At 43.9% G+C, this 25,924-nt stretch overlaps 1 protein-coding gene across 1 annotated transcript in view; it reads left to right on the plus strand.

Moving 5' to 3' along the window:
- LOC106584631 (phosphatidylinositol 4-phosphate 3-kinase C2 domain-containing subunit alpha) overlaps positions 1-25,411 on the plus strand; it is a 67,197-nt gene extending 41,786 nt beyond the window's left edge. Inside the window, exons 15-33 of the mRNA XM_014170115.2 lie at positions 979-1,121; positions 4,957-5,145; positions 5,469-5,562; positions 5,667-5,761; positions 6,377-6,557; positions 7,553-7,657; positions 10,355-10,447; positions 11,124-11,253; positions 11,572-11,708; positions 12,173-12,342; positions 15,629-15,785; positions 16,447-16,556; positions 21,437-21,644; positions 22,209-22,333; positions 22,568-22,685; positions 22,830-22,911; positions 22,983-23,092; positions 23,358-23,483; positions 23,692-25,411. Coding sequence (XP_014025590.2) covers positions 979-1,121; positions 4,957-5,145; positions 5,469-5,562; positions 5,667-5,761; positions 6,377-6,557; positions 7,553-7,657; positions 10,355-10,447; positions 11,124-11,253; positions 11,572-11,708; positions 12,173-12,342; positions 15,629-15,785; positions 16,447-16,556; positions 21,437-21,644; positions 22,209-22,333; positions 22,568-22,685; positions 22,830-22,911; positions 22,983-23,092; positions 23,358-23,483; positions 23,692-23,874 — 2,556 coding nt within the window. The 3' untranslated portion in view covers positions 23,875-25,411. The remainder of the gene's footprint in view (positions 1-978; positions 1,122-4,956; positions 5,146-5,468; positions 5,563-5,666; positions 5,762-6,376; positions 6,558-7,552; positions 7,658-10,354; positions 10,448-11,123; positions 11,254-11,571; positions 11,709-12,172; positions 12,343-15,628; positions 15,786-16,446; positions 16,557-21,436; positions 21,645-22,208; positions 22,334-22,567; positions 22,686-22,829; positions 22,912-22,982; positions 23,093-23,357; positions 23,484-23,691) is intronic.
- The last annotated feature ends 513 nt before the right edge of the window (positions 25,412-25,924 follow it).

Genomic DNA, 25,924 nt, shown 5'->3' on the forward strand with positions numbered 1-25,924 from the left:
CTACACACACACACACCACTCTACACACACACACACACACGGGAATACCCATATACATGTGAAATTTTACAAACAATATAATTGGGAATTACTGGAACGGCCTTTACCATTTAAGTCGATCTTCTGCAATGTAGTAATGTACAGGCACTGTTTAAATGCACACTTCCTCAAAGCAATCAGTGATTCAGCCATTGGAAAGCAAGCACCTGTTCAGTCATGTTAGATCTGTTTTTACCTCAACAAAATGGAAGATGCTTATTTGTTATTATTTATTTATTATTGATAAGTATTTCAAACCGGACCAAGGTCTTGTCTCACACTCCCCTTACGCAAACATATTTCCTCTTCTGTGGCGACCTAATAAGTGTGTGTGTGTGTGTGTGTGTGTGTGTGTGTGTGTCTACCTAGAGCTTACCATATGCTTTCCAGTCCAAAAAGTTTGCGCATATATTAGAACAATATTTTGTGACGTTATTGTTAGTTTGGGTGTTCAGCAGTATTCAGTATGTTTTTTTCCGGCTGTTCGAGCACACAACAATTTTTCTTGAGGCACCTGAAGTTCTGTAGCTGATGTCTATGCATCCACTCATTGATTATTCGTTAACAGTAGGGATTCTTCAATTAAGTGTTTGTTGTCCAATGACTGATGACTTTTCATGTACATTTTGTTTATTTGAGAAACACGGCACTAAGCATCTTAGCTAGATGCAAAAACGTACACATTTATGACAGATTTCTTGATTTAGCTTAGATTGATTCTACCTATTTGAGGAAGTTTACTATATGTTGTTGCTATGGCATCTCAAAAAGGTGACAAACAGTAATATTACTGCTTTCTTCAAATGTTTCAACCAAATGTATTTTTAAGGGAGTATGCGAGGCACAGACATTCGCTTCGCCTAGTCAAATTCTGCTAGGAACAAACCAAACCTAGTGTGCGGATTCCTTTACCATTCCATGACCTCTGACCCCGTTCAGGTGGACTTCCCCAGCCCAGCGGTGGATGTGATGTACGTGGGACCCCAGGAGAGACCCAGCCCTGATCCAAACACCCTGGAGGAGCTAGACCCTGACCTGCGCCGCCAGGTGGACAAACTCTGCAGCCGAGCCTCCACCTTCGGGTACGTATTTGTTACTGGGGCACTTCAGTAAGGGCCAACCCCCCCCCTAGCTTGACATCCACTTATGTAACAGGCTAGAACTTCACCTAAATCCCGATCGATATCAATTGGAGAAGAATTTCGACTTACAGGTGTGTGTATCGCATAATGATTTTGTGTTGGACTGTTCCGCTGTTGGACTGTTCCGCTGTTGGACTGTTCCGCTGTTGGGCTGTTCCGCTGTTGGGCTGTTCCGCTGTTGGGCTGTTCCGCTGTTGGGCTGTTCCGCTGTTGGGCTGTTCCGCTGTTGGGCTGTTCCGCTGTTGGGCTGTTCCGCTGTTGGGCTGTTCCGCTGTTGGGCTGTTCCGCTGTTGGGCTGTTCCGCTGTTGGGCTGTTCCGCTGTTGGGCTGTTCCGCTGTTGGGCTGTTCCGCTGTTGGGCTGTTCCGCTGTTGGGCTGTTCCGCTGTTGGGCTGTTCCGCTGTTGGGCTGTTCCGCTGTTGGGCTGTTGGGCTGTTCCGCTGTTGGGCTGTTCCGCTGTTGGGCTGTTCCGCTGTTGGACTGTTGGACTGTTGGACTGTTGGGCTGTTGGACTGTTGCGCTGTTGGACTGTTGCTTAGAGTTCTTATTTGGGGATTGGCCTGTCTACAAGGTAACAGCTAAGTTTTAAAGACACAATATTGTACTGTGTAGCTTTTTTCTTTGTTTTAGTGATGATGTAATCCTCTCTTTACTTTCTAATGAGATCCAGCCAAGGTATTAAGGTATTCCCCTAAAATTGGGCACATGCAAATGTTCCTATGCATAAGGCTTAATACACGAAGATGACGTTATGTCCCATCAGTAGGGCATTTGTTTATCAAGGGCAGGTTTGGTGAATTAGGTGCTAAGCCAAAGTAAACACAGGCTACAACAGGAAGACAAATTAAGGTGGCACTGACTGTGGTGACTAGTGACACCAAATATACTCATGAATCAACGTCTAGGCAAAGACCCTAGCTAGTTGGCTAGGCATTATGCAAGGAAGTTAGCTTACCTACATAACAGTTTGTATCTTAAATGGGTCTGATTTCATAAGCTGATACTAGCTGCCATGACAACTGTTACAATTCTAGTAGTGTTATGTAGGGCCTTATGATGGATGTCTCATAACTGTTTGTCATCATAACTGTTGCGTCTGTTGTCATAAGCTGATACCTGCTGCCGTGACATATCTTTACTTTTCCTGCTGCCGTGACGTATCTTTGCTTTTCCTGCTGCCGTGACATATCTTTGCTTTTCCTGCTGCCGTGACGTATCTTTGCTTTTCCTGCTGCCGTGACGTATCTTTACTTTTCCTGCTGCCGTGACATATCTTTACTTTTCCTGCTGCCGTGACGTATCTTTACTTTTCCTGCTGCCGTGACGTATCTTTACTTTTCCTGCTGCCGTGACATATCTTTACTTTTCCTGCTGCCGTGACATATCTTTACTTTTCCTGCTGCCGTGACGTATCTTTACTTTTCCTGCTGCCGTGACGTATCTTTACTTTTCCTGCTGCCGTGACGTATCTTTACTTTTCCTGCTGCCGTGACGTATCTTTACTTTTCCTGCTGCCGTGACATATCTTTACTTTTCCTGCTGCCGTGACATATCTTTACTTTTCCTGCTGCCGTGACATATCTTTACTTTTCCTGCTGCCGTGACATATCTTTACTTTTCCTGCTGCCGTGACGTATCTTTGCTTTTCCTGCTGCCGTGACGTATCTTTACTTTTCCTGCTGCCGTGACGTATCTTTACTTTTCCTGCTGCCGTGACATATCTTTGCTTTTCCTGCTGCCGTGACGTATCTTTACTTTTCCTTTACTGGCTTTATTTTCTACGTTCCACAGTAGACAACAAATTCAGGACCGTTATATACAGTATATACCAATGAAGTTAAAGAGCAGCCTACTGACCTTACTGGGTGGATAGGGACATTAACCCCAGCTGTTTAGGAGAGATATCACACCTTACTGGGTGGATGGGGACATTAACCCCAGCTGTTTAGGAGAGATATCACACCTTACTGGGTGGATGGGGACATTAACCCCAGCTGTTTAGGAGAGATATCACACCTTACTGGGTGGATGGGGACATTAACCCCAGCTGTTTAGGAGAGATATCACACCTTACTGGGTGGATGGGGACATTAACCCCAGCTGCTTAGGAGAGATATCACACCTTACTGGGTGGATGGGGACATTAACCCCAGCTGTTTAGGAGAGATATCACACCTTACTGGGTGGATAGGGACATTAACCCCAGCTTTTTAGGAGGGATATCACACCTGACTGGGTGGATAGGGACATTAACCCCAGCTGTTTAGGAGAGCTATCACACCTTACTGGGTGGATAGGGACATTAACCCCAGCTGTTTAGGAGAGATATCACACCTGGCACAAATGATTGTGTAGTTGTGTTTTTTTCTTGCAGGCTGGTGCCCTGTACCTGTCCTGCACCCAGAGAGTAGTTCCAAGTCCAGGTTTATAGCAACTAATTTCATATTATAACACTCTTATGTAGGATGTTATGATGGAAGTTTCAAGGCTTCATCCCCAAATGACTCTCCAGTCCTCCCAGACCATAGACGTCTATCTGTTCTCATTCCAGAGTGTCTGTTCCCCCAGACGTTTAACTGTGGGCATATAAATGCCCACTTACACCCACTGCCAACCTCTGCCAGGCTGCCAGCCAGATCCATTAGTCTTGTTCAGCCTCCACAGAGAGCCATTTCTTCTGAGGCACGAATCCCTTTAACTTTCTCTGAGCATTCTCTCTTTTACTCCCATGTTAACCTTCTGTGGTTTGAACTTCTTCTTTTGCCGTCTGTTTTGTTCGGGTGTATTTTCGAGTCATTAAGATTCTCTTAGGACAAGAGACTTCAGCTAGTGTGCACTTGTTCAGTTCCCTTCACTGATTTGAAAGGAAATGGCTGGTATAAGACTCCAACAAGCCCATGCCTGGTCTCCCACTAGCCCATGTACTAACATGTGCAATAAAGGGTATACCATCAGAGGGTACGTTGCCAACTAGTGGGTGGCTTTAGACTGGGTAAGGTTGAAGTATTTTGGCATTGGTAGCGATAATGTCACACTGCTGTCCATTGTATTACCAGATAGTGATGACCCTGTCAGCAGTGGTCTGTTTTGACCCATCCTATGACTCACCTACTGCCGTTGAGCAAGGCACTTAACCCCAAACCTGCTCCAGGGGCGCTGCTCTGTTGTGGACCCTGTGCTGCTCCCAGCCGGCCGTGTGTATGTACAGTATGAGGGGTGCTGTAATAGCGATATTAACCTTTTTCATTGTCTCTATATGACCAATCAATAAAGATGGATTGTGGGGGCCTCCCGAGTAGCGCAGTGGTCTAAGACACTGCATCGCCGTACTAGCTGTGCCACTAGAGATTCTGGGTTCGAGTCCAGACTCTGTCACGACCGGGAGACTCATGGGGCGGCACACATTTGGACCAGCGTTGTCCGGGTTAGGGGAGGGTTTGGCCGGCAGGGATGTCCTTGGCAGGCCGGGTGCAGTGCACGCTGACACGGTCGTCGCCAGGTGTACGGCGTTTCCTCCGACACATTGGTGCGGCTGGCTTCCGGGTTAAGTGGGCATTGTGTCAAGAAGCAGTGCGGCTTGGTTGGGTTGTGTTTTGGAGGGCGCACGGCTCTCGACCTTCGCCTCTCCTGAGTCCGTACGGGAGTTGCAGCGATGAGACAAGACTGTAACAACCAATTGGATACCATGAAATTGGGGTGGGAAAAAGTGTTCAAAAAATACAAAAAAAATAAAAGATTGATTTTATTGTTTATGCCTCTCCCTCTTCCTCTCACAGGTTGACGCGGGCCGACCGCCAGCTGCTATGGGATCAGCGGCACCACTGCCGTGCCCACACACACAGCCTGCCCAAGGTGCTGGCCAGCGCCCCCAGCTGGGACTGGGGCAGCATGGCTGAGATCCACTCCCTCCTCCATCACTGGCCCTCGCTCCAACCAGTCTGTGCCCTGGAGCTGCTTGACTCTAAGTACGTGTGGCGGACACATATACAGACAGACACAGATTCTCTTGAACACTTGATACACTTTTTTGAGACGTTGAGAGAACTCGAGTTTGATTTATGGTCAATAGAAAAAAGTTTGATTTGTAAAATGGGAGGTGCAAGTTGATATCACAGGAGTCTTTATATTTCTGTGTGTGTGTTAGCTTGAGATGTAAGATAATGTTACCTATACTAATTAAATCACCTGTTTGACTATAGTTCAATAAATGGTAGACAGTCAGATTGTACTTTACTGTAAGGAACATGGGTTGAAGGTCACTCTGTCGGTCTTTGTTTCTGTCCTGCAGGTTTGCTGACACAGAGGTGAGGAGTGTGGCTGTCAGCTGGATCGAATCCACCAGTGATGACGAGTTGGCCGACTACCTGCCTCAGCTAGTGCAGGTAAACAGTCTGTAGTGTACACACACACAGGAAATCAGTTTGTTGGTGACTCTGAATGCTTTTCTCACCCCATCTCCTTGTCCATGTTCTTTTGGCTCTCTCAGGCCCTGAAGTTTGAGTGTCACCTAAAGAATGCCTTGGTCATGTTCCTACTGTCCAGAGCACAGGGCAACGTCAGTATCGCCCACTACCTGTACTGGTGAGTCTCCACCCACTGAACTAGTAGCATAGTATATAACATAGTGTATATAACATAGCATATTATAAACTGGGTGGTTCAAGTCCTGAATGCTGATTGGCTGACAGCTGTGGTATATCAGACTGTATACCATGGGTATGACAAAACACTTATTTTTACTGCTTTTATTACATTGGTAAACAGTTTATAATAGCAATAAGGCACCTCAGGGGTTTGTGGTATATGGCCAATATACTACGGCTAAGGGCTGTGTCCAGGCACTCTGCGTTGCGTCGTGCTTAAGAACAACCCTTAGTCGTGATATATTGGCCATATACCACACCCCCACGGGCCTTATTTATTAAGTATAATATATAGCATAATATATTGTATAGTATATAGATATACATGGCCTCTGCTAAGTAGTCTGGACCTTTATGGAACAGGAGGTAGTGTGCTTGTCCCGGACACCCAAAACAGAGAATTTTAAGTCAGTATCTAGGCTGGGAACAGTCGTAGGACTACATGTAGTAAGAATATTGTATCTAAAAAGCCACAGTAATCTATACGGAGCTATTAGCGATATCAACTGCTTTGTCCGATCCCATTGTACTCTGATCCTCTCTCCCTCACCAGGCTACTGAGAGATGCAGTGCTAGACCCAGCGTTTGGCCGGAGGTACGACCAAGTGCTGGGGTCCCTGCTGTGTCTGTGTGGGGCCGGCCTCCGGGATGAGCTGGACAAACAGACCCGCCTGGTCACTCTGCTGGGGGCGCTGGCTGAGAAGGTCCGGCAGGCCGGGGGCTCCACACGACAGGTGATGGGGGCTAATAAACACTACTAGAATGTCCAACCTATACCTCAGGGAGCCTCTACAAGGGCTTGGTAACACTTTATTGTACAGACAGCTGTTCATCTTGTATTTACTTATGGTAGGGATGTCATGTTAACCCAATGAGTCCCGCCCGTGTGATTTAGGACCTCGAACCCCTATTAAACATGTGAGTTTGAGCTATAGACTTTGTCTATTTCTTCGGCATCCGTTAGGTACCAACCAACCGTCTGTGTAATTTACCGGGGCTGAGCTAGAGCGGTGTTTGTGAGACAAGGGCGGATCTCGGATGGGGCCCGGGTCTTTTTTTTACAAAAACATCTGTAGAGTCAGCTTTTAGTAGTTTGTAATCTATGAAAAGCTGAGACTCTAACGAACATGTAACATGTTTTGCTCTATGACGCTACACAAGAGTTGTTAGAAGGTATGGGGTTATTCTACGTAGAAGATCAAAGGAAATCCCTGGACATAGTTTCTAATACTTTAATAAGTTCACATAGTTGCTGTCACAAACTCCACAGAGTTGTCACTGACTAGTTGGATATTATTTTCCCACTGAGCAAACCATTTCTGTGCTTACAGCATTCATGTAAATTCATTTTGAGCAGACTTTATTTTGTCAATAAAACTCATGAATGCAACTGTTTGTCAAATAGTGTTGTGTTCTACTTTTAGCCCTGGTTGGTTGTCCTGAAAGGAAAATGATAAAACACTTAATTGTGAAGCTAAATATAAGGGCTGGACATGCAGCTAAATGAAAGTCAGATTAATGAAAATAGGATTTTTGCTGGGGTCTCGGGACTGAAGGGGTTAAAATCCCATTTATTTCATTTGGTACCAGTTATTTACCAATTATGTTTAAGTTTCCATTTTTACCTTGTAATTCCGTTGTAAATGTCAGCTAAACGATGAAATAAAGTGTTGTGAAACGTTAATTGCTTGACAGTAATTCAACTATTTGTGTGTGTGTGTGTGTCTAGGTGGTGCTCCAGGAGGGTCTGGAGAGGGTGCAGTCATTCTTCCAGAGGAACAGCTGCAGGCTGCCCCTCAGCCCCAGCCTGGAGGCCAAACAACTCAACATCAAGGTAAGTCCATTGTCCACCAATGGAAACAGTGACCCAAAGCTTGACCATTCACTCTGCAAATACCCATTTGACCATCAAAATAATTTTTACCATCTCAACAACATATGGGCTATGACCCATACCAGGGTGTCTGTTAGCCAGCTTTTGGACAATTTTAAATAAAAATAAATACAATTATTATTTGAAAAAAATCTATTAAAAGCGGATAAATAAAATTGTTGCCCGCCAAATTGCCCGAAAAAATCCATCGCAATTGTGTGTCCGCCGAGAGGGGATTCTTTCTTCAAAACAGAGTAAAGACAGCCTCCAGATCGCTCCTTCTTGAGGACAAGGTAACAAGGCTGGTGTGCATCAAGCTGCGCCAAGGAGTTGGACAGTTTTGACTTTCCAACAGCAGCAGCTCACTTTGAGCAGGCCAATCTCCTCTGCAAACGCAAGTACATTTCAGGCAAATTGTGTTCCTCAGGCCCTTTTCTAACAGTTCTGCTGCCGCCTTAGGCAAGACCAACATATGCCACCCCGTCTCATGTATAGTATAAAGATTTGGAATTAATTGATAGACTAGAGCAGGGCTGCCCAACCCTCTTCCTGGAGATCTACTGTCCTGTAGGTTTTCAGCCCAACCCTAATTTAGCATATCTGATTCAGCTAGTTTAAGGTCTTGTTGAGCAGCTAATTAGTAGAATCAGGTGTGTTAAATAAGGGTTGGACTGAAAACCCACAGGACGGTAGATCTCCAGGAAGAGGGTTGGACTGAAAACCCACAGGACGGTAGATCTCCAGGAAGAGGGTTTGACTGAAAACCCACAGGACGGTAGATCTCCAGGAAGAGGGTTGGACTGAAAACCCACAGGACGGTAGATCTCCAGGAAGAGGGTTGGACTGAAAACCCACAGGACGGTAGATCTCCAGGAAGAGGGTTGGACTGAAAACCCACAGGACGGTAGATCTCCAGGAAGAGGGTTGGACTGAAAACCCACAGGACGGTATATCTCCAGGAAGAGGGTTGGGCAGCCCTGGACTAGAGTAATGATCTGTGTCATGCGCAATTGTTGTATTTCAGTTGAGCTTATTCAGTAGCACTTGGAAACAAAACATCGTTGCCAACTATTCACAGCGGAGTTACAATGTTGCAATCACTTGGCAGCCATCTGCCTATAGTAGGAAACAGAGTTGTTATCAATAAGCCACATGACACGAGTCACGACCACATGATAGTTCAAATTACAGTAAACATAATGTATTAACGTCAAGTAGAACTGTAAAGGGTGAGATAAAATTTGAACTTTGGAATCAAGTGCTCTCATAAATGCATGGCCTCATTTCACAAAAATAAGCTTTCGCTCAATGAACCAGCCTTAATACATTTACATATAGTTTCTTAATTTTATGGCCGCGTAAGTGTCCTCTTTCCACTGCTGTGGTGATGAAGGCATCCAGCTTTTGTCAAATTAACATCAAAAGTATATTTTTTGTTTGTTGCATTTTAGCTAACACTAACCCTTTTCCTAACCTCAGTCTCCTAACCTGCTACGTTAATTATCCTAACCTGCTGTGTAAGTTCTCCTAACCTGCTACAAAAAGTCAAATCTGACGTTAATTTGAAAAAAAGATGGATCCATTCTAGCCATGACTGGCCAGCCCTTGTGTTCGTAGACAGCCATGTTTTGTTATTTGTTAGGCCTAATTAAAATGTTAATGCCTAGGCTAAATTAAATTAGATGCTAAATGACATAGAGATTCAATTAGAGAGGCCTAGATTGTATTTGTAAACAGCTGTGTGTTATTTATTAATGAAAATATTCATACAAATAGCCTGTAAGACAGGTTGTTCTCAAATGATTTTATACACCTATATTTTGAAGTTGTTTTTATTACTGTGTAGGTGACTTGTTATTCTAGGCTAAATTATGTTTTATTTTTTAAATTATATTAATTTATGATTTATAGCAGGGATCAAGACGCAATGTTTTGCTTAGACATGGAATCTCTAGACCATGTTAGTTCTATCCAAGACGCAACGGGCAATGTTTTGCTTAGGCTAATTTCTCTTCTGATAAGACTAATTACAATCATGTAAATCTGATTTTGAGCCCTGTGGGTAGCCGCCCTAATGTGTTTCGCACCAAATGCATATGGATGTCCGGTAAATGTACATCCTGACGGAAACCCTGACACATACTGTAGTCGTCCTAGTGACTGGTGATGTCACCATAACCTCTACCATCCAAATGCTGACTGGCACTTCATCTACAGGTCACATCAGTTACCCCACCACCTCTATTGTAAGAGGCCATTGACTAGGATACAATATCTGGGCCTGTGTGTGTGGTGTGTGTGTGTGTGTGTGTGTGTGGTGTGTGTGTGGTGTGTGTGTGCGCGCTCTTCCCTGTCCCCGATTGCTCCTCTTTTCCTGTCTGAGTGTTTTGCTCCATCCGCACGGCCACGTTTCTCACCGCTGGGCAAGTGTGTTTGTATATGAGAGGGTGTGTATTTGTTGTTGGAGTATGTGTTTTGCCCAGCGGTGTATCTGACCACAATCTCGTACCAGACAAGCCAAGGCGATGCCCCCTCATTGAATAAAATCCACCCGTTGTCTCCCTAAAGCAGGCTAGTGCTCCCAGGGGCCAAGGAAGGCTTGTATAACTAACCACAGAGGCTCTCTCTTTGTGTGTTTGCGCATGTGTGTATGTACAGTCGTGCTCCTTTTTCAACTCCAACGCGGTGCCCTTGAAGCTGGCCCTGGTGAACTCCGACCCTCTGGGAGAGGAGATCAACGTCATGTTCAAGGTGGGTGGCTGGGACACGCTGATCCTAGATCAGCATTCCTACTTTAAACACACCTGGGATATATTTAGAGTGCTGACCTAGGACCAGTTTTGCCTTGTAAATAGCTGATCCTATATTAACACTCCTATTCTGGCCACGTTTTGTGAATGGGGGCCGACACATACAAATAGAATAGCTATCAGATTAGACGACTAGATCCTATTTCTAAGGAGCCAGAGTCTCTGAAAAGATGCAAAGTTCCATAGACAAGCAATTTATCACAAATGTAATACTAAGTAATCCATGAAATACCTTGACACGTTCTAGAACACATTCTCTGCATGACTTACAGCAGACTTCACCATTCCTTCTGGAGTATTTGAAGCTTGAAGGAATGCAGGAATACATTCTAAAGAGATCCCTTTGTGTTTTGATGCTATAACAGCTTAATATCAACGCTGCTTTGTACATTATCTTCCCCATAGGGAAGAGATCAGTTACTACTCGTTTGCATTGTCTTTCATAGTTGAAACGGCACCACCTGCTGGCATAATATAACACCAGACCCTGACGATAGAATGTGTATGGAGTCTTTGTTTGACCAGACTTGCAGACACACAGATGGAATGAAACTCCTTAATGAGAATATTAGAATAAGTCTCTGTGAATGGTAACTAATGTGTGTGTGGTCTACTAGGTGGGAGAAGACCTGAGGCAGGACATGCTGGCTCTGCAGATGATCCGGGTCATGGACCGCATCTGGCTTCAGGAGGGACTGGACCTGCGCATCGTCAACTTCAAATGCATCTCCACCGGGAAAGACAACGGTACTACACACAGACTAGAACTCACACTCAAATCACCAGCTAAATCATTCTGATTTGAAGGAAACTTACTGAAACCTGTTTGTCCCCATGACAACACAACCTCTGTGGCTCTGATTCTGCCATTCTGGCCATTATAAAACTAGCTTCAAAGTGGATGCCACTGCACCGTCGCGGCCATATTTCAATGGGTGATTGTTAGATGATTGCTGATGAACTTGGTGCTCTACGTCATATTACATCCGGTTTACTAATTTATAATTAAATGTGTACTCATGCCATGCTTGCAGTTTTGACGTGGTTCTGTATGTGTGTTGCCAGGAATGGTGGAGCTGGTGCCGTCCTCTGACACCCTGAGGAAAATACAGGCGGAGTACGGAGTGACGGGCTCCTTTAAGGACAAGCCCCTGGCGGAGTGGCTCCGCAAGTACAACCCTGCTGAGGACGAGTACGACAAGGTAACTGTCTGACCCCGAAACTTTACCCTCTGACCTTTGAACCCTAACACAGACTCCTACAGAGGGTAAGGTTGTGAAGATGAACAACTGATGATATGACTTCTACTCTTTATTTCTTGTCTGTATTCAATATGCATATGTTACACACTGATTTGTCCTTGATATCAATGCATGATTCAGCAGAAAGTCCCAATTTATATATGCAGATCTCTACTGAGCATTAGCTCAGAGTTCCGAGTTCCTTTTGGATTGAGAACAAGATACTGTAAGGCTTTTCACACTGAGCTGAATGGCGCCAAGTCAAGCTGTTCTGAGCTGCCCTGGTTACACATCCATCATAGTTGCTGGAACAGTGCTGAAGAGGGCAATGTGAACCAAAGAAATCCAATCCAGCACAGTTTGGTTTGGCTCGGCATGATGGTGTATCTGACGACGACTCTCTGCCCCTTTCTGTGTGTGTCCAGGCTTCGGAGAACTTCATCTACTCGTGTGCGGGCTGCTGCGTGGCCACCTACGTGCTGGGTATCTGCGACCGCCACAACGACAACATCATGCTGCGCTCCACCGGTCACATGTTCCACATCGACTTTGGCAAGTTTCTGGGCCACGCCCAGATGTTCGGCAGCTTCAAAAGGTAAGAATGTTACCTGCGGGGGTCTAAGCTGCTTCCTTCAGAACACATGTAACAGTGTTAGCATGGGTAAGCTGCTTCCTCCAGAACACACGTTGTAACAGTATTAGCATGGGTAAGCTGCTTCCTTCAGAACACATGTAACAGTGTTAGCATGGGTAAGCTGCTTCCTCCAGAACACACGTTGTAACAGTGTTAGCATGGGTAAGCTGCTTCCTTCAGAACACACGTTGTAACAGTATTAGCATGGGTAAGCTGCTTCCTTCAGAACACAGTTGTAACAGTGTTAGCATGGGTAAGCTGCTTCCTTCAGAACACATGTAACAGTGTTAGCATGGGTAAGCTGCTTCCTTCAGAACACATGTAACAGTGTTAGCATGGGTAAGCTGCTTCCTTCAGAACACACGTTGTAACAGTATTAGCATGGGTAAGCTGCTTCCTTCAGAACACACATTGTAACAGTGTTAGCATGGGTAAGCTGCTTCCTTCAGAACACATGTAACAGTATTAGCATGGGTAAGCTGCTTCCTTCAGAACACACGTTGTAACAGTATTAGCATGGGTAAGCTGCTTCCTTCAGAACACATGTAACAGTGTTAGCATGGGTAAGCTGCTTCCTTCAGAACACACATTGTAACAGTATTAGCATGGGTAAGCTGCTTCCTCCAGAACACATGTAACAGTGTTAGCATGGGTAAGCTGCTTCCTTCAGAACACATGTAACAGTGTTAGCATGGGTAAGCTGCTTCCTTCAGAACACATGTAACAGTGTTAGCATGGGTAAGTTGCTTCCTTCAGAACACATGTAACAGTGTTAGCATGGGTAAGCTGCTTCCTCCAGAACACATGTAACAGTGTTAGCATGGGTAAGCTGCTTCCTTCAGAACAGACGTTGTAACAGTATTAGCATGGGTAAGCTGCTTCCTTCAGAACACATGTAACAGTGTTAGCATGGGTAAGCAGCTTCCTCCAGAACACACGTTGTAACAGTATTAGCATGGGTAAGCTGCTTCCTTCAGAACACACGTTGTAACAGTGTTAGCATGGGTAAGCTGCTTCCTTCAGAACAGACGTTGTAACAGTATTAGCATGGGTAAGCTGCTTCCTTCAGAACACATGTAACAGTGTTAGCATGGGTAAGCTGCTTCCTTCAGAACAGACGTTGTAACAGTGTTAGCATGGGTAAGCTGCTTCCTTCAGAACACATGTAACAGTGTTAGCATGGGTAAGCTGCTTCCTTCAGAACACACGTTGTAACATGGGTAAGCTGCTTCCTTCAGAACACATGTAACAGTGTTAGCATGGGTAAGCTGCTTCCTTCAGAACACACATTGTAACAGTGTTAGCATGGGTAAGCTGCTTCCTTCAGAACACACATTGTAACAGTGTTAGCATGGGTAAGCTGCTTCCTCCAGAACACATGTAACAGTGTTAGCATGGGTAAGCTGCTTCCTCCAGAACAGACATTGTAACAGTGTTAGCATGGGTAAGCTGCTTCCTCCAGAACACACGTTGTAACAGTGTTAGCATGGGTAAGCTGCTTCCTTCAGAACACATGTAACAGTATTAGCATGGGTAAGCTGCTTCCTCCAGAACACAGTGTAACAGTGTTAGCATGGGTAAGCTGCTTCCTTCAGAACACACGTTGTAACAGTGTTAGCATGGGTAAGCTGCTTCCTTCAGAACACATGTAACAGTATTAACATGGGTAAGCTGCTTCCTTCAGAACACATGTAACAGTATTAACATGGGTAAGCTGCTTCCTTCAGAACACATGTAACAGTGTTAGCATGGGTAAGCTGCTTCCTCCAGAACACATGTAACAGTGTTAGCATGGGTAAGCTGCTTCCTTCAGAACACACGTTGTAACAGTATTAGCATGGGTAAGCTGCTTCCTTCAGAACACACGTTGTAACAGTATTAACATGGGTAAGCTGCTTCCTTCAGAACACACATTGTAACAGTATTAGCATGGGTAAGCTGCTTCCTCCAGAACACACGTTGTAACAGTATTAGCATGGGTAAGCTGCTTCCTTCAGAACACATGTAACAGTATTAGCATGGGTAAGCTGCTTCCTTCAGAACACACATTGTAACAGTATTAGCATGGGTAAGCTGCTTCCTTCAGAACACACGTTGTAACAGTATTAACATGGGTAAGCTGCTTCCTTCAGAACACACATTGTAACAGTATTAGCATGGGTAAGCTGCTTCCTTCAGAACACACATTGTAACAGTGTTAGCATGGGTAAGCTGCTTCCTCCAGAACACACGTTGTAACAGTATTAACATGGGTAAGCTGCTTCCTTCAGAACACATGTAACAGTGTTAGCATGGGTAAGCTGCTTCCTTCAGAACACATGTAACAGTGTTAGCATGGGTAAGCTGCTTCCTTCAGAACAGACGTTGTAACAGTGTTAGCATGGGTAAGCTGCTTCCTTCAGAACACACGTTGTAACAGTGTTAGCATGGGTAAGCTGCTTCCTTCAGAACACATTGTAACAGTATTAGCATGGGTAAGCTGCTTCCTTCAGAACACACGTTGTAACAGTATTAGCATGGGTAAGCTGCTTCCTTCAGAACACACATTGTAACAGTATTAGCATGGGTAAGCTGCTTCCTCCAGAACACACGTTGTAACAGTATTAGCATGGGTAAGCTGCTTCCTCCAGAACACATGTAACAGTGCTAGTATGGGTTGAAATCTGACCCACTACTCTTCTATCACACTCCCTCCCCCCTAACTTTTACTGTTTCTTCCCACTCCTTAGTAAAAGTCAGCTGTGTGTTTAGTTAAAATACTAGAAGTAAAGGTTTATTGACAACAAGGACATGTGCTCTGAGAACCATTTGCACTCAAGATGGGGCCTGAGTGTTCTTTCTCTGACTTAGACCTGGGAAACCAGAAAGTAGATTGCATGTTGTTCTCAGCTGTCCATACAAAATGACATGTAGGCCTAGCTTGGTTCAAGATGGACTCTGCAGTGGGTGGAAACAGTGGCACTGTCCGCCCCACCGCTGTTGTTTTTGTTTTGTTGACGAAGTGGAGGTGAGGAGTGTCGTGGTATAAACATGTGCAGTAGATATTCTGCTGTTCTATCGCACGTCAGTGTCTGAGGGAAGAAAACTTAGTTTGTTGTTTGTAGTGACTTTGTTGTTGTAATATTGCAAACAGACGTGGCAGTTTCACCATTAAGGATTCCAGCTTTATACCAGACTGAATGCTATGCTCACCATTTACATGTGTCCCATGTTTTATTGAGCCTTTCTCTCCCTCCCCTTCTCCCAGGGACCGTGCTCCATTCGTGCTTACCTCTGACATGGCCTACGTGATCAACGGGGGAGAGAGGCCCACCAGTCGCTTCCAGCTGTTTGTGGACCTGTGCTCCCAGGCCTACAACCTCATCCGCAAACACTCAGGCCTCATCCTCAACCTGCTCTCCCTGGTAATAACTAAAACTCTCTGTCAAGTTCCAGTTCTAGCCTGGTCCCATATCAGCATGTACTGTATAGCCTACTCCTATGGTTGTTTTCATGCCAAACATTTAACGTGACAACGACCAAAGGAGTCGGAAATGGAACAAAAACAGATCTGGGACCAGACTAGTTAAGACCAAGTTCAAGTCGTACAACTACATTGACCTTTTATAGGAATTTACCTGGCATTTCTTGAGTTTGCAAGATAAATAATTCACACCAATGGAGGCCAAGGTACACAGGACAGCTGAAAGATAGATCAGTCACAGGACCACTGATGGATGGATGGGTCACAAAGAGACTGCTTCATGAAATAAGTGTTTTTAATAGTGTGATGCCAGCCCAGTCAATAACTGGTAATGGTTACTCTCCTGTTGCCTGGGAAATTTTGAGCCCTCTTCTTGGTCTAAGGAATTTGTTGAGTTTACCTTAGTGATTCAAATGCTCTACTCTAGCCTCAAATCAAACCTTGCTGGCTACAGTATTACCTTCCTCAAATCATTGGTTCTTATAGTCTTTTGTTACTAAATCATTTTGTTGTACATTATAATGTATTGCATTTGCAATTATAAAACCCTTTTTTACTGTCTCAAAGCAAAACAAACTCTCGTGTGTGTGTGTGATTGACAGATGACATTGTCAGGCCTACCAGAGCTGACGGGAAATCAGGACCTGAAGTATGTATACGACGCTCTGCAGCCCCAGACCACCGACGCAGAGGCCACCATCTTCTTCACCAGGTACATAGAGACACATATATTACCATATATTAAAGATCAACTGACCCTTATGAACCAACTTATCTGGTTTTAAACAGCCTATGTGGCATAGATGTAGTCAGAAACAGGGGTTGGAACTGGTACAAGGAACCAAACCGGAAAATAACGTAATATTTTGAGGAACAGAATCAAAACCGGGAACGAATGTGATCTATACTGTTTCAGAACAGAAGCATTATTTTAAAAGCATGGGAACCGGTCATTCATGTTATTTTTCGTTCTGGGCATTTTTTTTACAGTCAGACAAAAAATGCAACAATGCGCCTATGCAAAGACGTCAATCTGTCACTCAAACTTAATCCAGTGTCTGCCTGCCAGTTGAAAATCTTTGCCTCTGTGAGCTTCCTGCCCCTCCCCCTCTACTAGACTATTACTGACATTACAAGTGTGACTCAGAAATTGGGGAGAGATATTTTTAATTAGAGAAGAATGGATTAACTTTTTCAAAGCTAGTTATGGATACTAAAGTTATCACATATCACATTGGATTTATTAACTACAAAAAGGTAAGATGTGTTTTTCTTTTATTATTCTGGTGCCTCTCTACAGACAAGCTTGCTAGCTAGCTAGTTTTGGTCCAACAAAGACATTCAACGTTCCTCCATAGAAGCCGGTCCTCCGTAGGTATAATTCTGTGGGCCTTATTCAGATAATGCATGTCATAACAAGATGCCCAGCGCTTCAAGCCATCCTCCTCCACCCTCTTTCGCACTCTCCCCACCTGCAAAATTTCAGTCGCATCTTGCGACCTACGCTTGTCTGTCCAATGCATGTAAATAACGTGCCCACGCCATAGAAAGCTGCTCTATCCACAAAGTTTGGTTAAGTAACTTAATGTCAAGGCCCCTCCCCCCAAAACAAAAAGGAACAGAAAGGAAGGATATTAAGCGTTACTTTTGGGGGGGAGGGGGGTTGAACCGGTTCAGAACTTTTTTGCTGTGGAACAGAACGAAAAAAAGTGGTTCTGTTCAGAACTAAATGATTGGAAAATAATTCTGGTTCCAACCCCTGGTCAGAAACATTCATTCTAGTGTTAATAGGATTGTTTTGGTCATAAAGTCTCTCGCACAAAACACTTTTTGAGTGACTGTGTCACAATGGATTACAATCATGCCCAGGAACAGCTGCTTCTCTCGTGCAATCAGCTGCATGTGCTCTATCCAATCATATCGCAGACAGAACCTCCTGAGAGTGAGACAGACCTGCCCATTACGCAGCCCCTCGGACTTGTTTACATAAGACAACACGTCGCCAATGTTATGTTGAAATATCCCTTGGCCCTAAACCCTTCATGGGTTGGCCACTGGCTGATTGACTCTAGTGTCAATCACTTGAGAATTGAAACAATCAGAACACACCTAACTGCAACTTGTCAATATTCCAAAACCCATTTGCGAGCATCTTATTTTTCCCCCGACCTGATATGAAACACTGCCAGACAGACGCATACTCTGTTATTAATAGATAGTGAGAAAGTTGTAAAAAACAAAATGGCACTGAAGCACACGTCGCCACTCGCCAGGGACTTGATAAGCTGATTGTGGTCTGGCTGCTCAATATGCTTGCTAGCTACTATTTGCTAGCTTCATTGACAGACAGGGAGTTGGAACTTAGCTTGCCAGCTAGTGATTTTGGGCACTGATAAACATCATGTAGCTTGTGCTTTATTTACGATACTTTGACTGCTGATGAGGAAGTTGTAGACATGTTATTGTTCTCAGCAATCAGTCTTGAGCGTGCAGCCAGACTTTCCCCACTCGACTGACTATATGCAGTGCACCGTCTAGTTTGTCCTGCAAATGTTTTCACTTGGGAAATACTGCACCAAAAACATTAGCTAGATGTAAAATAGCGCGACTAAGACCTCTTCAAAAATGTATAAATTAATGACAGATTTTTTTTTGATTTATCGTAGTTTAATTCTAACTATTTTAAGTGACTATTTTCTGAAATTTGCGACGATGACTTAGGGTTGCTTATTCCCTCCTGATTCCGGGAATCCTCCAACCAGGATCTCGGGAAAACCAGCAAATTTATTGAAAGTTCCAGGAATTTTGCAACACCACTCAGGAGGGACAAACAACAGTACCTCCCAGGGTACGAAATGCAAACGTAACACAACCTCAAGACAACTTGTTTGGCTTGAGTCATGGCCGCTAGCATTTCTTAATGAGCAGTCTTCAAAAGAAGGCCAAATAGGAAGTGCAATCTACCTTCAACAAAATATATTATATTAGAGGCCATCATCTTCACCAGGTACTGTCTGTCAAGTGTTTGTTTTCCCACAAACTCTCTGATGAATATCTTGAAACAAGGTGCACTGCTCCACTTTGAGCCTCTGTCACAGTCATTGTTCTGCCTTACAGTGCTAAATGCACAAGAAGACATCCTTAACTCTTACTCTGTTTAGTAGCTTGAATTAGTTTCACTTGAAAAAGGCAATCAGAAGTTTCAAATAAAATAGAACTTGGCTGAAATGAAATAGTGGGAAACTGTCGACTTTCCCCACAATGCCCAGCTGGTGGCAGCATAACAATGATGTATATAAACCCTGGACTGCCACCAATCCTCCGTCATTAACACAATGGAAAGGTCAAATGCTTTATCTAAGTGTTGAAAGTGTGTGGGTGATGGATAGAAACATGATGGTGCGTTTTGACATCATGTGGCAGAGAGTAATGCGGGCCCTGGAGAAGGGTTGTGAGAGAAATCACTATTTACCTGATTTGTTTAATATTAATAGTTAACCATTTAATATGCTTAACAAATTGTAAAGATATTTCTTTAGTGCCAATGCTGTGCTTCTGAGAGAGGATGGTTCTTCTCTTCCACATTCACTCCCCGCAGCTGGTCTTGAGGTCAAGGACATGAGATAGAGATAAGCTTGAGGAACAGGTAGACCTGTATTGTTTCAATGTCTCTCTGCTTTTGAGTAACCTGATCACACGGCAAATGACAAAGAGCCTCTGAGAAGTGACCACAGTTCTTCAGCCCATCCTTTTCATTTACTATCTTCCAAGGGCACAGCTGTGGGAGATGCAGTGAGGTGAAAAAAATATTTGATCCCCTGCTGATTTTGTACGTTTTCCCACTGACAAAGAAATGATCAGTCTATTATTTTAATAATAGGTTTATTTGAACAGTGAGAGACAGAATAACAACAAAAAATCCAGAAAAACGCATGTAAAAAATGTTATAAATTGATTTGCATTTCGAGTGGTCAAACGTACAAACTCAGCAGGGGATCAAATACTTTTTTCCCTCACTGTAGAAGAGAACGAAGGCTAGCTTGGAGAAGGGAGTAAACGAAACTGCCCTTATCACTTGTTTGTCCGCTATCACCCGATACACCTGGCCACAAGAAGAAAACAAGGAAGCTTATGATGCCTTGATTTGCTGGGGAGGGGTGGAACCAACCAAGACTAAGCAGTTCTTGGGTCTCTGTATTATTCAGGCACTCAATTCACCTTGTATGTGTGTGTTGTATTGACCTGCTCCCTTATTAATAAGTGAATAAAGATTTAGTTTAAGTATAACTCTGACTTGTGTGATAAGTTTGTTTCTCCTCATTTGATAATACAGAAATAACCACCACAGGGTCTGGGCAGGTGTGATGTCTTTGTATGTTCTGTTTTGTTAAAAATGTTTTTATAAAATAAAAATGTAATGATACCTGGATTGCTGATACTATGTATTGGCTAATGAGAGGCTTTGAAGCCAGTAAAGCAGTCCCCATAGGAATTAATTGAATTCTATATTATTGCATTTAAATGTTTCAAGGACAAAATTAAATGTCTATATAAATACGTTTTTGTTGTAGTGAGGACAGTAACATTAGTACTTTCTAAAAAGTGTTACTTTAACCCTTGGCCTTTCATGGTTGCGCCCCCTTAGAAATCGAACATAATAAAAAAAATCCCCATACAAATCTGTCTGTTTATGCTAGAGATCTGTGTTTTTTTGCATGGGCTGTGTATCAATCTGCCGATATCGCCCTTCCGCATCTGCGGTGAAAGGTGGCAGAGCTAGAGCTGTGTTTGTCAGACCATGAGACATCCCGATATTCAGTCTCTCACGAAAATGTCTGTAGCGTCCGAATGGTTTGGCCTACAAACTATCATCTATTGAAAGCTGAGACTTACGAACACAATGGTGTTCTCCGTTTTGCTCTAAGACACTGACAAGACTTATATGACTTCTGTCTGATCGGTTTGGGCTACACACTAATATGACCAGTCTATGAAAAGCTGAGAATCTCTCAGACATGATGGGACGCCCACAAGACCCACCTGAATATCCCCAGTGCCAGTTTGAAAAATGAATGGAAGTGTATATATGGAGAAAGTTTACTACCTAAAATAAGGGATAAATAACAAACTTCCTTTAGATTTTTTTGGTACTTTTTATTCCATGTAGCGAATCTGTTATTCAATGTGTTTCTATAGCAGTAATGTGAAATTCAATGTTTCATCCCCAAAAAATGTTTATATTTTTTTGATTCCTTAAGAATAAATGTGGCAAAAACAAATGTAGACGAATGTATTTTTATAGCTTCCCAAATCGTTTTTACAATGGTGGTGGAGTACCAAGATGGATTTACAGTGGCTTCAAAACAGCACCCCCTGTTAGTTATCTAGTGTGTGTGTATAGATATAGATAGATCACCACAGCATAACATCATGAACGCCTTAGAACTCCCAGTACGACATTGATGTGAAATGCTGCTATTAGCCATGTTATCTACCATTTACCTCCTGTCTCTCTTCTCCCTCTGTGTAATAGATTCATTCAACAACATACTCCCTTTTGTCTGAAGTTGAACCTTCTTTCCCTCCCTCCAGGTTGATCGAATCCAGCCTGGGCAGCGTGGCCACCAAGTTCAACTTCTTCATCCACAACCTGGCCCAGCTGCGCTTCTCTGGCTTGCCGTCCAACGACGAACCCATCCTCTCCTTCTCCCCCAAGACCTACACGCTGAAGCAGGAGGGACGCATCCGCGATGCCTCCATCTTCTCCTTCCAGAAGAGATACAACCCCGACAAGCACTACGTGAGTCTCCAACCGGAGACGTACATATATTCATGTCTACTGATGTGTTTTCATACACCATGGTCTCACTGTTCCTTCACTGACAGGGCCATATATTCATGTCTACTGATGTGTTTTCATACACCATGGTCTCACTGTTCCTTCACTGACAGGGCCATATATTCATGTCTACTGATGTGTTTTCATACACCATGGTCTCACTGTTCCTTCACTGACAGGGCCATATATTCATGTCTACTGATGTGTTTTCATACACCATGGTCTCACTGTTCCTTCACTGACAGGGCCATATATTCATGTCTACTGATGTGTTTTCATACACCATGGTCTCACTGTTCCTTCACTGACAGGGCCATATATTCATGTCTACTGATGTGTTTTCATACACCATGGTCTCACTGTTCCTTCACTGACAGGGCCTAGCTTTCCTATAGGATGCGAGAAGAACACAAGTCTGGCATACACAGTTCTTTGTGTAAATCAAATTATATAGAGAAGTCACAACATTAATGGAATTCTGACTAAGATGAGCTAAAATTCCTCCTTCTCTTCCACCTCCTGTAGACGTACGTGGTGAGGCTCCTGCGAGAGGGGCAGAGTGAGGCCCAGTTTCTCTTCCGCACCTTCGATGAGTTCCAGGAGCTCCACAACAAGCTGTGCATCCTCTTCCCTCTGTGGAAGCTGCCAGGGTACACACAGACACACACAAACAGACAGAGACATGTGTGCAGAACCTAGAACCTGAGGCTGTCTGGAAGTGGCATAGCATTACTCTGTTCCCAAAAAGACGTGGTAAAGGTTGAAAGTCTGCCTTATTGGACCTTAGAAAGCCAAAGTGGGAGATACACCAAAGGTAGCTCCCACTTGTACCACAGATGCACCCTTCTTGTTAGTGCACTAATCTTTCCCCATCCCCTTCCTAGGTTCCCTAATAGGATGGTGCTGGGCCGTACCCACATCAAGGACGTGGCGGCCAAGAGGAAGATTGAGCTCAACGGTTATGTTCAAAACCTGTTGAGGAGTTCCACAGAGGTCACACAGGTGACTTACACACACACACACACCCACCCACCTTACCATCCACCTAACCACCCACCCACCTAACCACCACATCCATCTATCCATCCACACACCAGTTAAAAGCCCAAAGCTCTTCATTTTCACTGATCATTTTCTCTCTATCAGTGTGATCTTATCTATACATTCTTCCATCCGATCGCGAGAGACGACAAGACGGAAGGATTGGAGGCGACGGCCAGAGCACCAGGTAAACCTGAGCCCACTCTATATATGACCATTGTCGCCACTAGAGTTTTTAAAGAGTGATTTGTTCTGCAGATACGCCACCGTTGAGTCCCACCTCCGGCAGAGTGGAGGGGGAGGTGAAGCTGTCCGTGTCCTACAGGAACAGCACACTCTTTATCATGGTCATGCACATCCGGGACCTGGTGAGTACGGTGGCTCACAGGGCCCAATCCTAACTAGCGCACCACTCAAAACTTTTGCAATTTTTATAATGAATTTATTTCTTATCCTCAGCCTTACAGATTGGGCAAAGGCAGCATGGTGGTTCATTTACCATTAAACATATCTCAAGGGACATTTATTTGCCCCTGATGGGATGAATAAAGTTGTATTGGATTGAATCACGAATGTGAATCCTCAGTTTGGCCTTAGCTAATGCTCCATTAACTAACATCCGCCTGCTCATAGGTATCTGAGGAGGGGACAGACCCTAACCCATATGTGAAAACCTACCTGCTCCCAGACCCCCACAAAACCTCCAAGCGCAAAACAAAGATATCCAGGAAGACAAGGAACCCCACTTTCAACGAAATGGTGAGTGAAATCGGTGTAGCATGTTGGTCATTTCCATTAGGGCCCTGTAGCAAATTGTCATAGTTAACGGCTTTGTGTCCTGACCTGCTGTGTCACTTTGTAACTGTTCTCCTGATCTGCTTGTGTGACTGATCTAACTTATACAAACTGCTGCTAACTCAGGCCACCTGCTGCTAGCATGTGCTAACTAGTCTGACTACCTCCTCAGCTGGTGTACAGTGGCTACAGCAAGGAGACCCTGGGGCTGCGGGAGCTACAACTGAGCGTGCTCAGTGCCGAGTCGCTGAGAGAGAACTGCTACCTAGGCGGCGTCACGCTCACACTCAAAGACTTCGACCTCAGCAAGGAGACGATCAAGTGGTACAAGCTGACCGCCGTGCCCTACTTCTAGATGACTCCACCTGAGAAAAACGCTGCTTATCAAGAAAACTCCCGAGATACACCTATTTAAGGGCAGCGGAACACCCCAGGGTGGTGCCTGAAATCCTCCCCCTCCCTCCTCAAGCTTAAGGCCCTGTCCAGAAACCACCCCTAGCCCCTTACACCTTAAGGCCCTGTCCAGAAACCACCCCTAGCCCCTTAGACCTTAAGGCCCTGTCCAGAAACCACCCCTAGCCCCTTACACCTTAAGGCCCTGTCCAGAAACCGCCCCTTAGACCTTAAGGCCCTGTCCAGAAACCACCCCTTGCCCCTTACACCTTAAGGCTCTGTCCAGAAACCGCCCCTTACCCCTTTTGGCACTTCATGTAGATCTCAAAGAATTATAAGCAATATGGTTGTAGCACCGACCTTTCAGCTCTACACAAGTGCCTAGATAGATGGAGGCTAGGGGTTTATTCTGGGTGGGGCCATTCTCTCCCTCACTAATCAAGGTTTTTTTCTCATTGTAGCAAACAATCTCCACTTATTTAGTTTGTCCTAAACTATAACACGAGCTGTAATGTTTTGTACATTTTGACATTCGAGGACCAAAACATCTTACCTTCAGAAGAGTATATATAGATTGACACTTTTTTTTATTTTTCTTTTTTTTTATATAGTGGCTCATTTTTACTTCTTTTTTTTTCTACGTAAACAAATAGGAAGCATCTGGTTTCCTGCTAAGCTAGCTGAGAACGTCTGGGAACGTGCCCATCACAAACCAGACTCCAGGAAAGAGAGTGTTCTTGTGTTTCCCAATCACATGCCAAAAGAACTGATGATGGCAAACCACTCTTCCAAAGGGGAACCGATCATGGTGCCTTGTTTGTGTTCACAATCTCTTATACACTCCACTTTAGCCTTATTGCAATGTATTTTATAAAACAAATTGTGATATCCCAATTGAAAAAATACATATATTCTGTCAAATAATGTCAACAGTTCTCAGTGTGAGCAGGGTGCTGGACAAGCATCAGAAGGTGTTGGAACGGTCGGCTCCCACTTGTATGCACACTACCATATATTTATTATGGTAAATACTTGACTTTTCACTGCACACTTTTGGGGAAGACAAGTTGCCTCAATGCTGATCCAATGCCAGTTTTTTTTTATTTCACCTCCTATTGGTTTTAAGGGTAGAATTTGGAGTGGGGTAAGCTGATCCTAGATTTGTGCTCAAGAGGTAACTCTGACCTGGAGCTATCTGGACAAAAAAAGGGAAAGACATCCAGGGCAGGAGATGCACTGCTTCCTCTGAGCTGCCTATAAACCTAAAGATGAAATAGTGAATTAATCCAGGAGGGGTTTTAAAGAGAATGTCAACAAAGACAATTATGATAAGCATCACTCATGCTATGAATAGTGACTTGATCTTCTATTTTAATGACTGTATAAGTTTCTATTAACATGGCCAGTTATTTATTCTTAATTGGTTACCTTAACCCGAATGAATCGGTGTGTACTGTAATCCCTCTTTCCTAAAGCAAATTAAATGTTTTTTGAACAAAGATTGTGACATTGTTTTTTATGATAAGGGCCAATATAATCTGTGATATTGACTCTCATTGAGAGAAAGGTCTATATTTCCATAGCCCAACAACCAGATGTTCCGTTTTTCAGGGGAAATTAAAAAAGCCTGCGACTTCCACTTTTAGATGTCAGCAAGGCGACACTCCATTTTAACTCCTCCACATTCAGTTTTTCACAATTCCTGATATTTAATCTAAGTAGAAATTCCCTGTTTTAGGTCAGTTAGGATCACCACTTTTATTTTAAGAATGTGAAATGTCAGAATAATAGTGTAGAATGATTTATTTCAGGTTTTATTTCTTTCATCACATTCCCAGTTGGTCAGAAGTTTACATGCACTCAATTAGTATTTGGTAGCATTGCCTTTTTTAAATTGTTCAACTTGGGTCAAATGTTTCGGGTAGCCTTCCACAAACTTCCCACAATAAGTTGGGTGAATTTTGGCCCATTCCTCCTGACAGAGCTGGTGTAACTGAGTCAGGTTTGTAGGC

The sequence above is a fragment of the Salmo salar genome, chromosome ssa23 (genome assembly GCF_905237065.1).
Source record: "Salmo salar chromosome ssa23, Ssal_v3.1, whole genome shotgun sequence".
In the NCBI taxonomy this organism is placed as follows: Eukaryota; Metazoa; Chordata; class Actinopteri; order Salmoniformes; family Salmonidae; genus Salmo; species Salmo salar.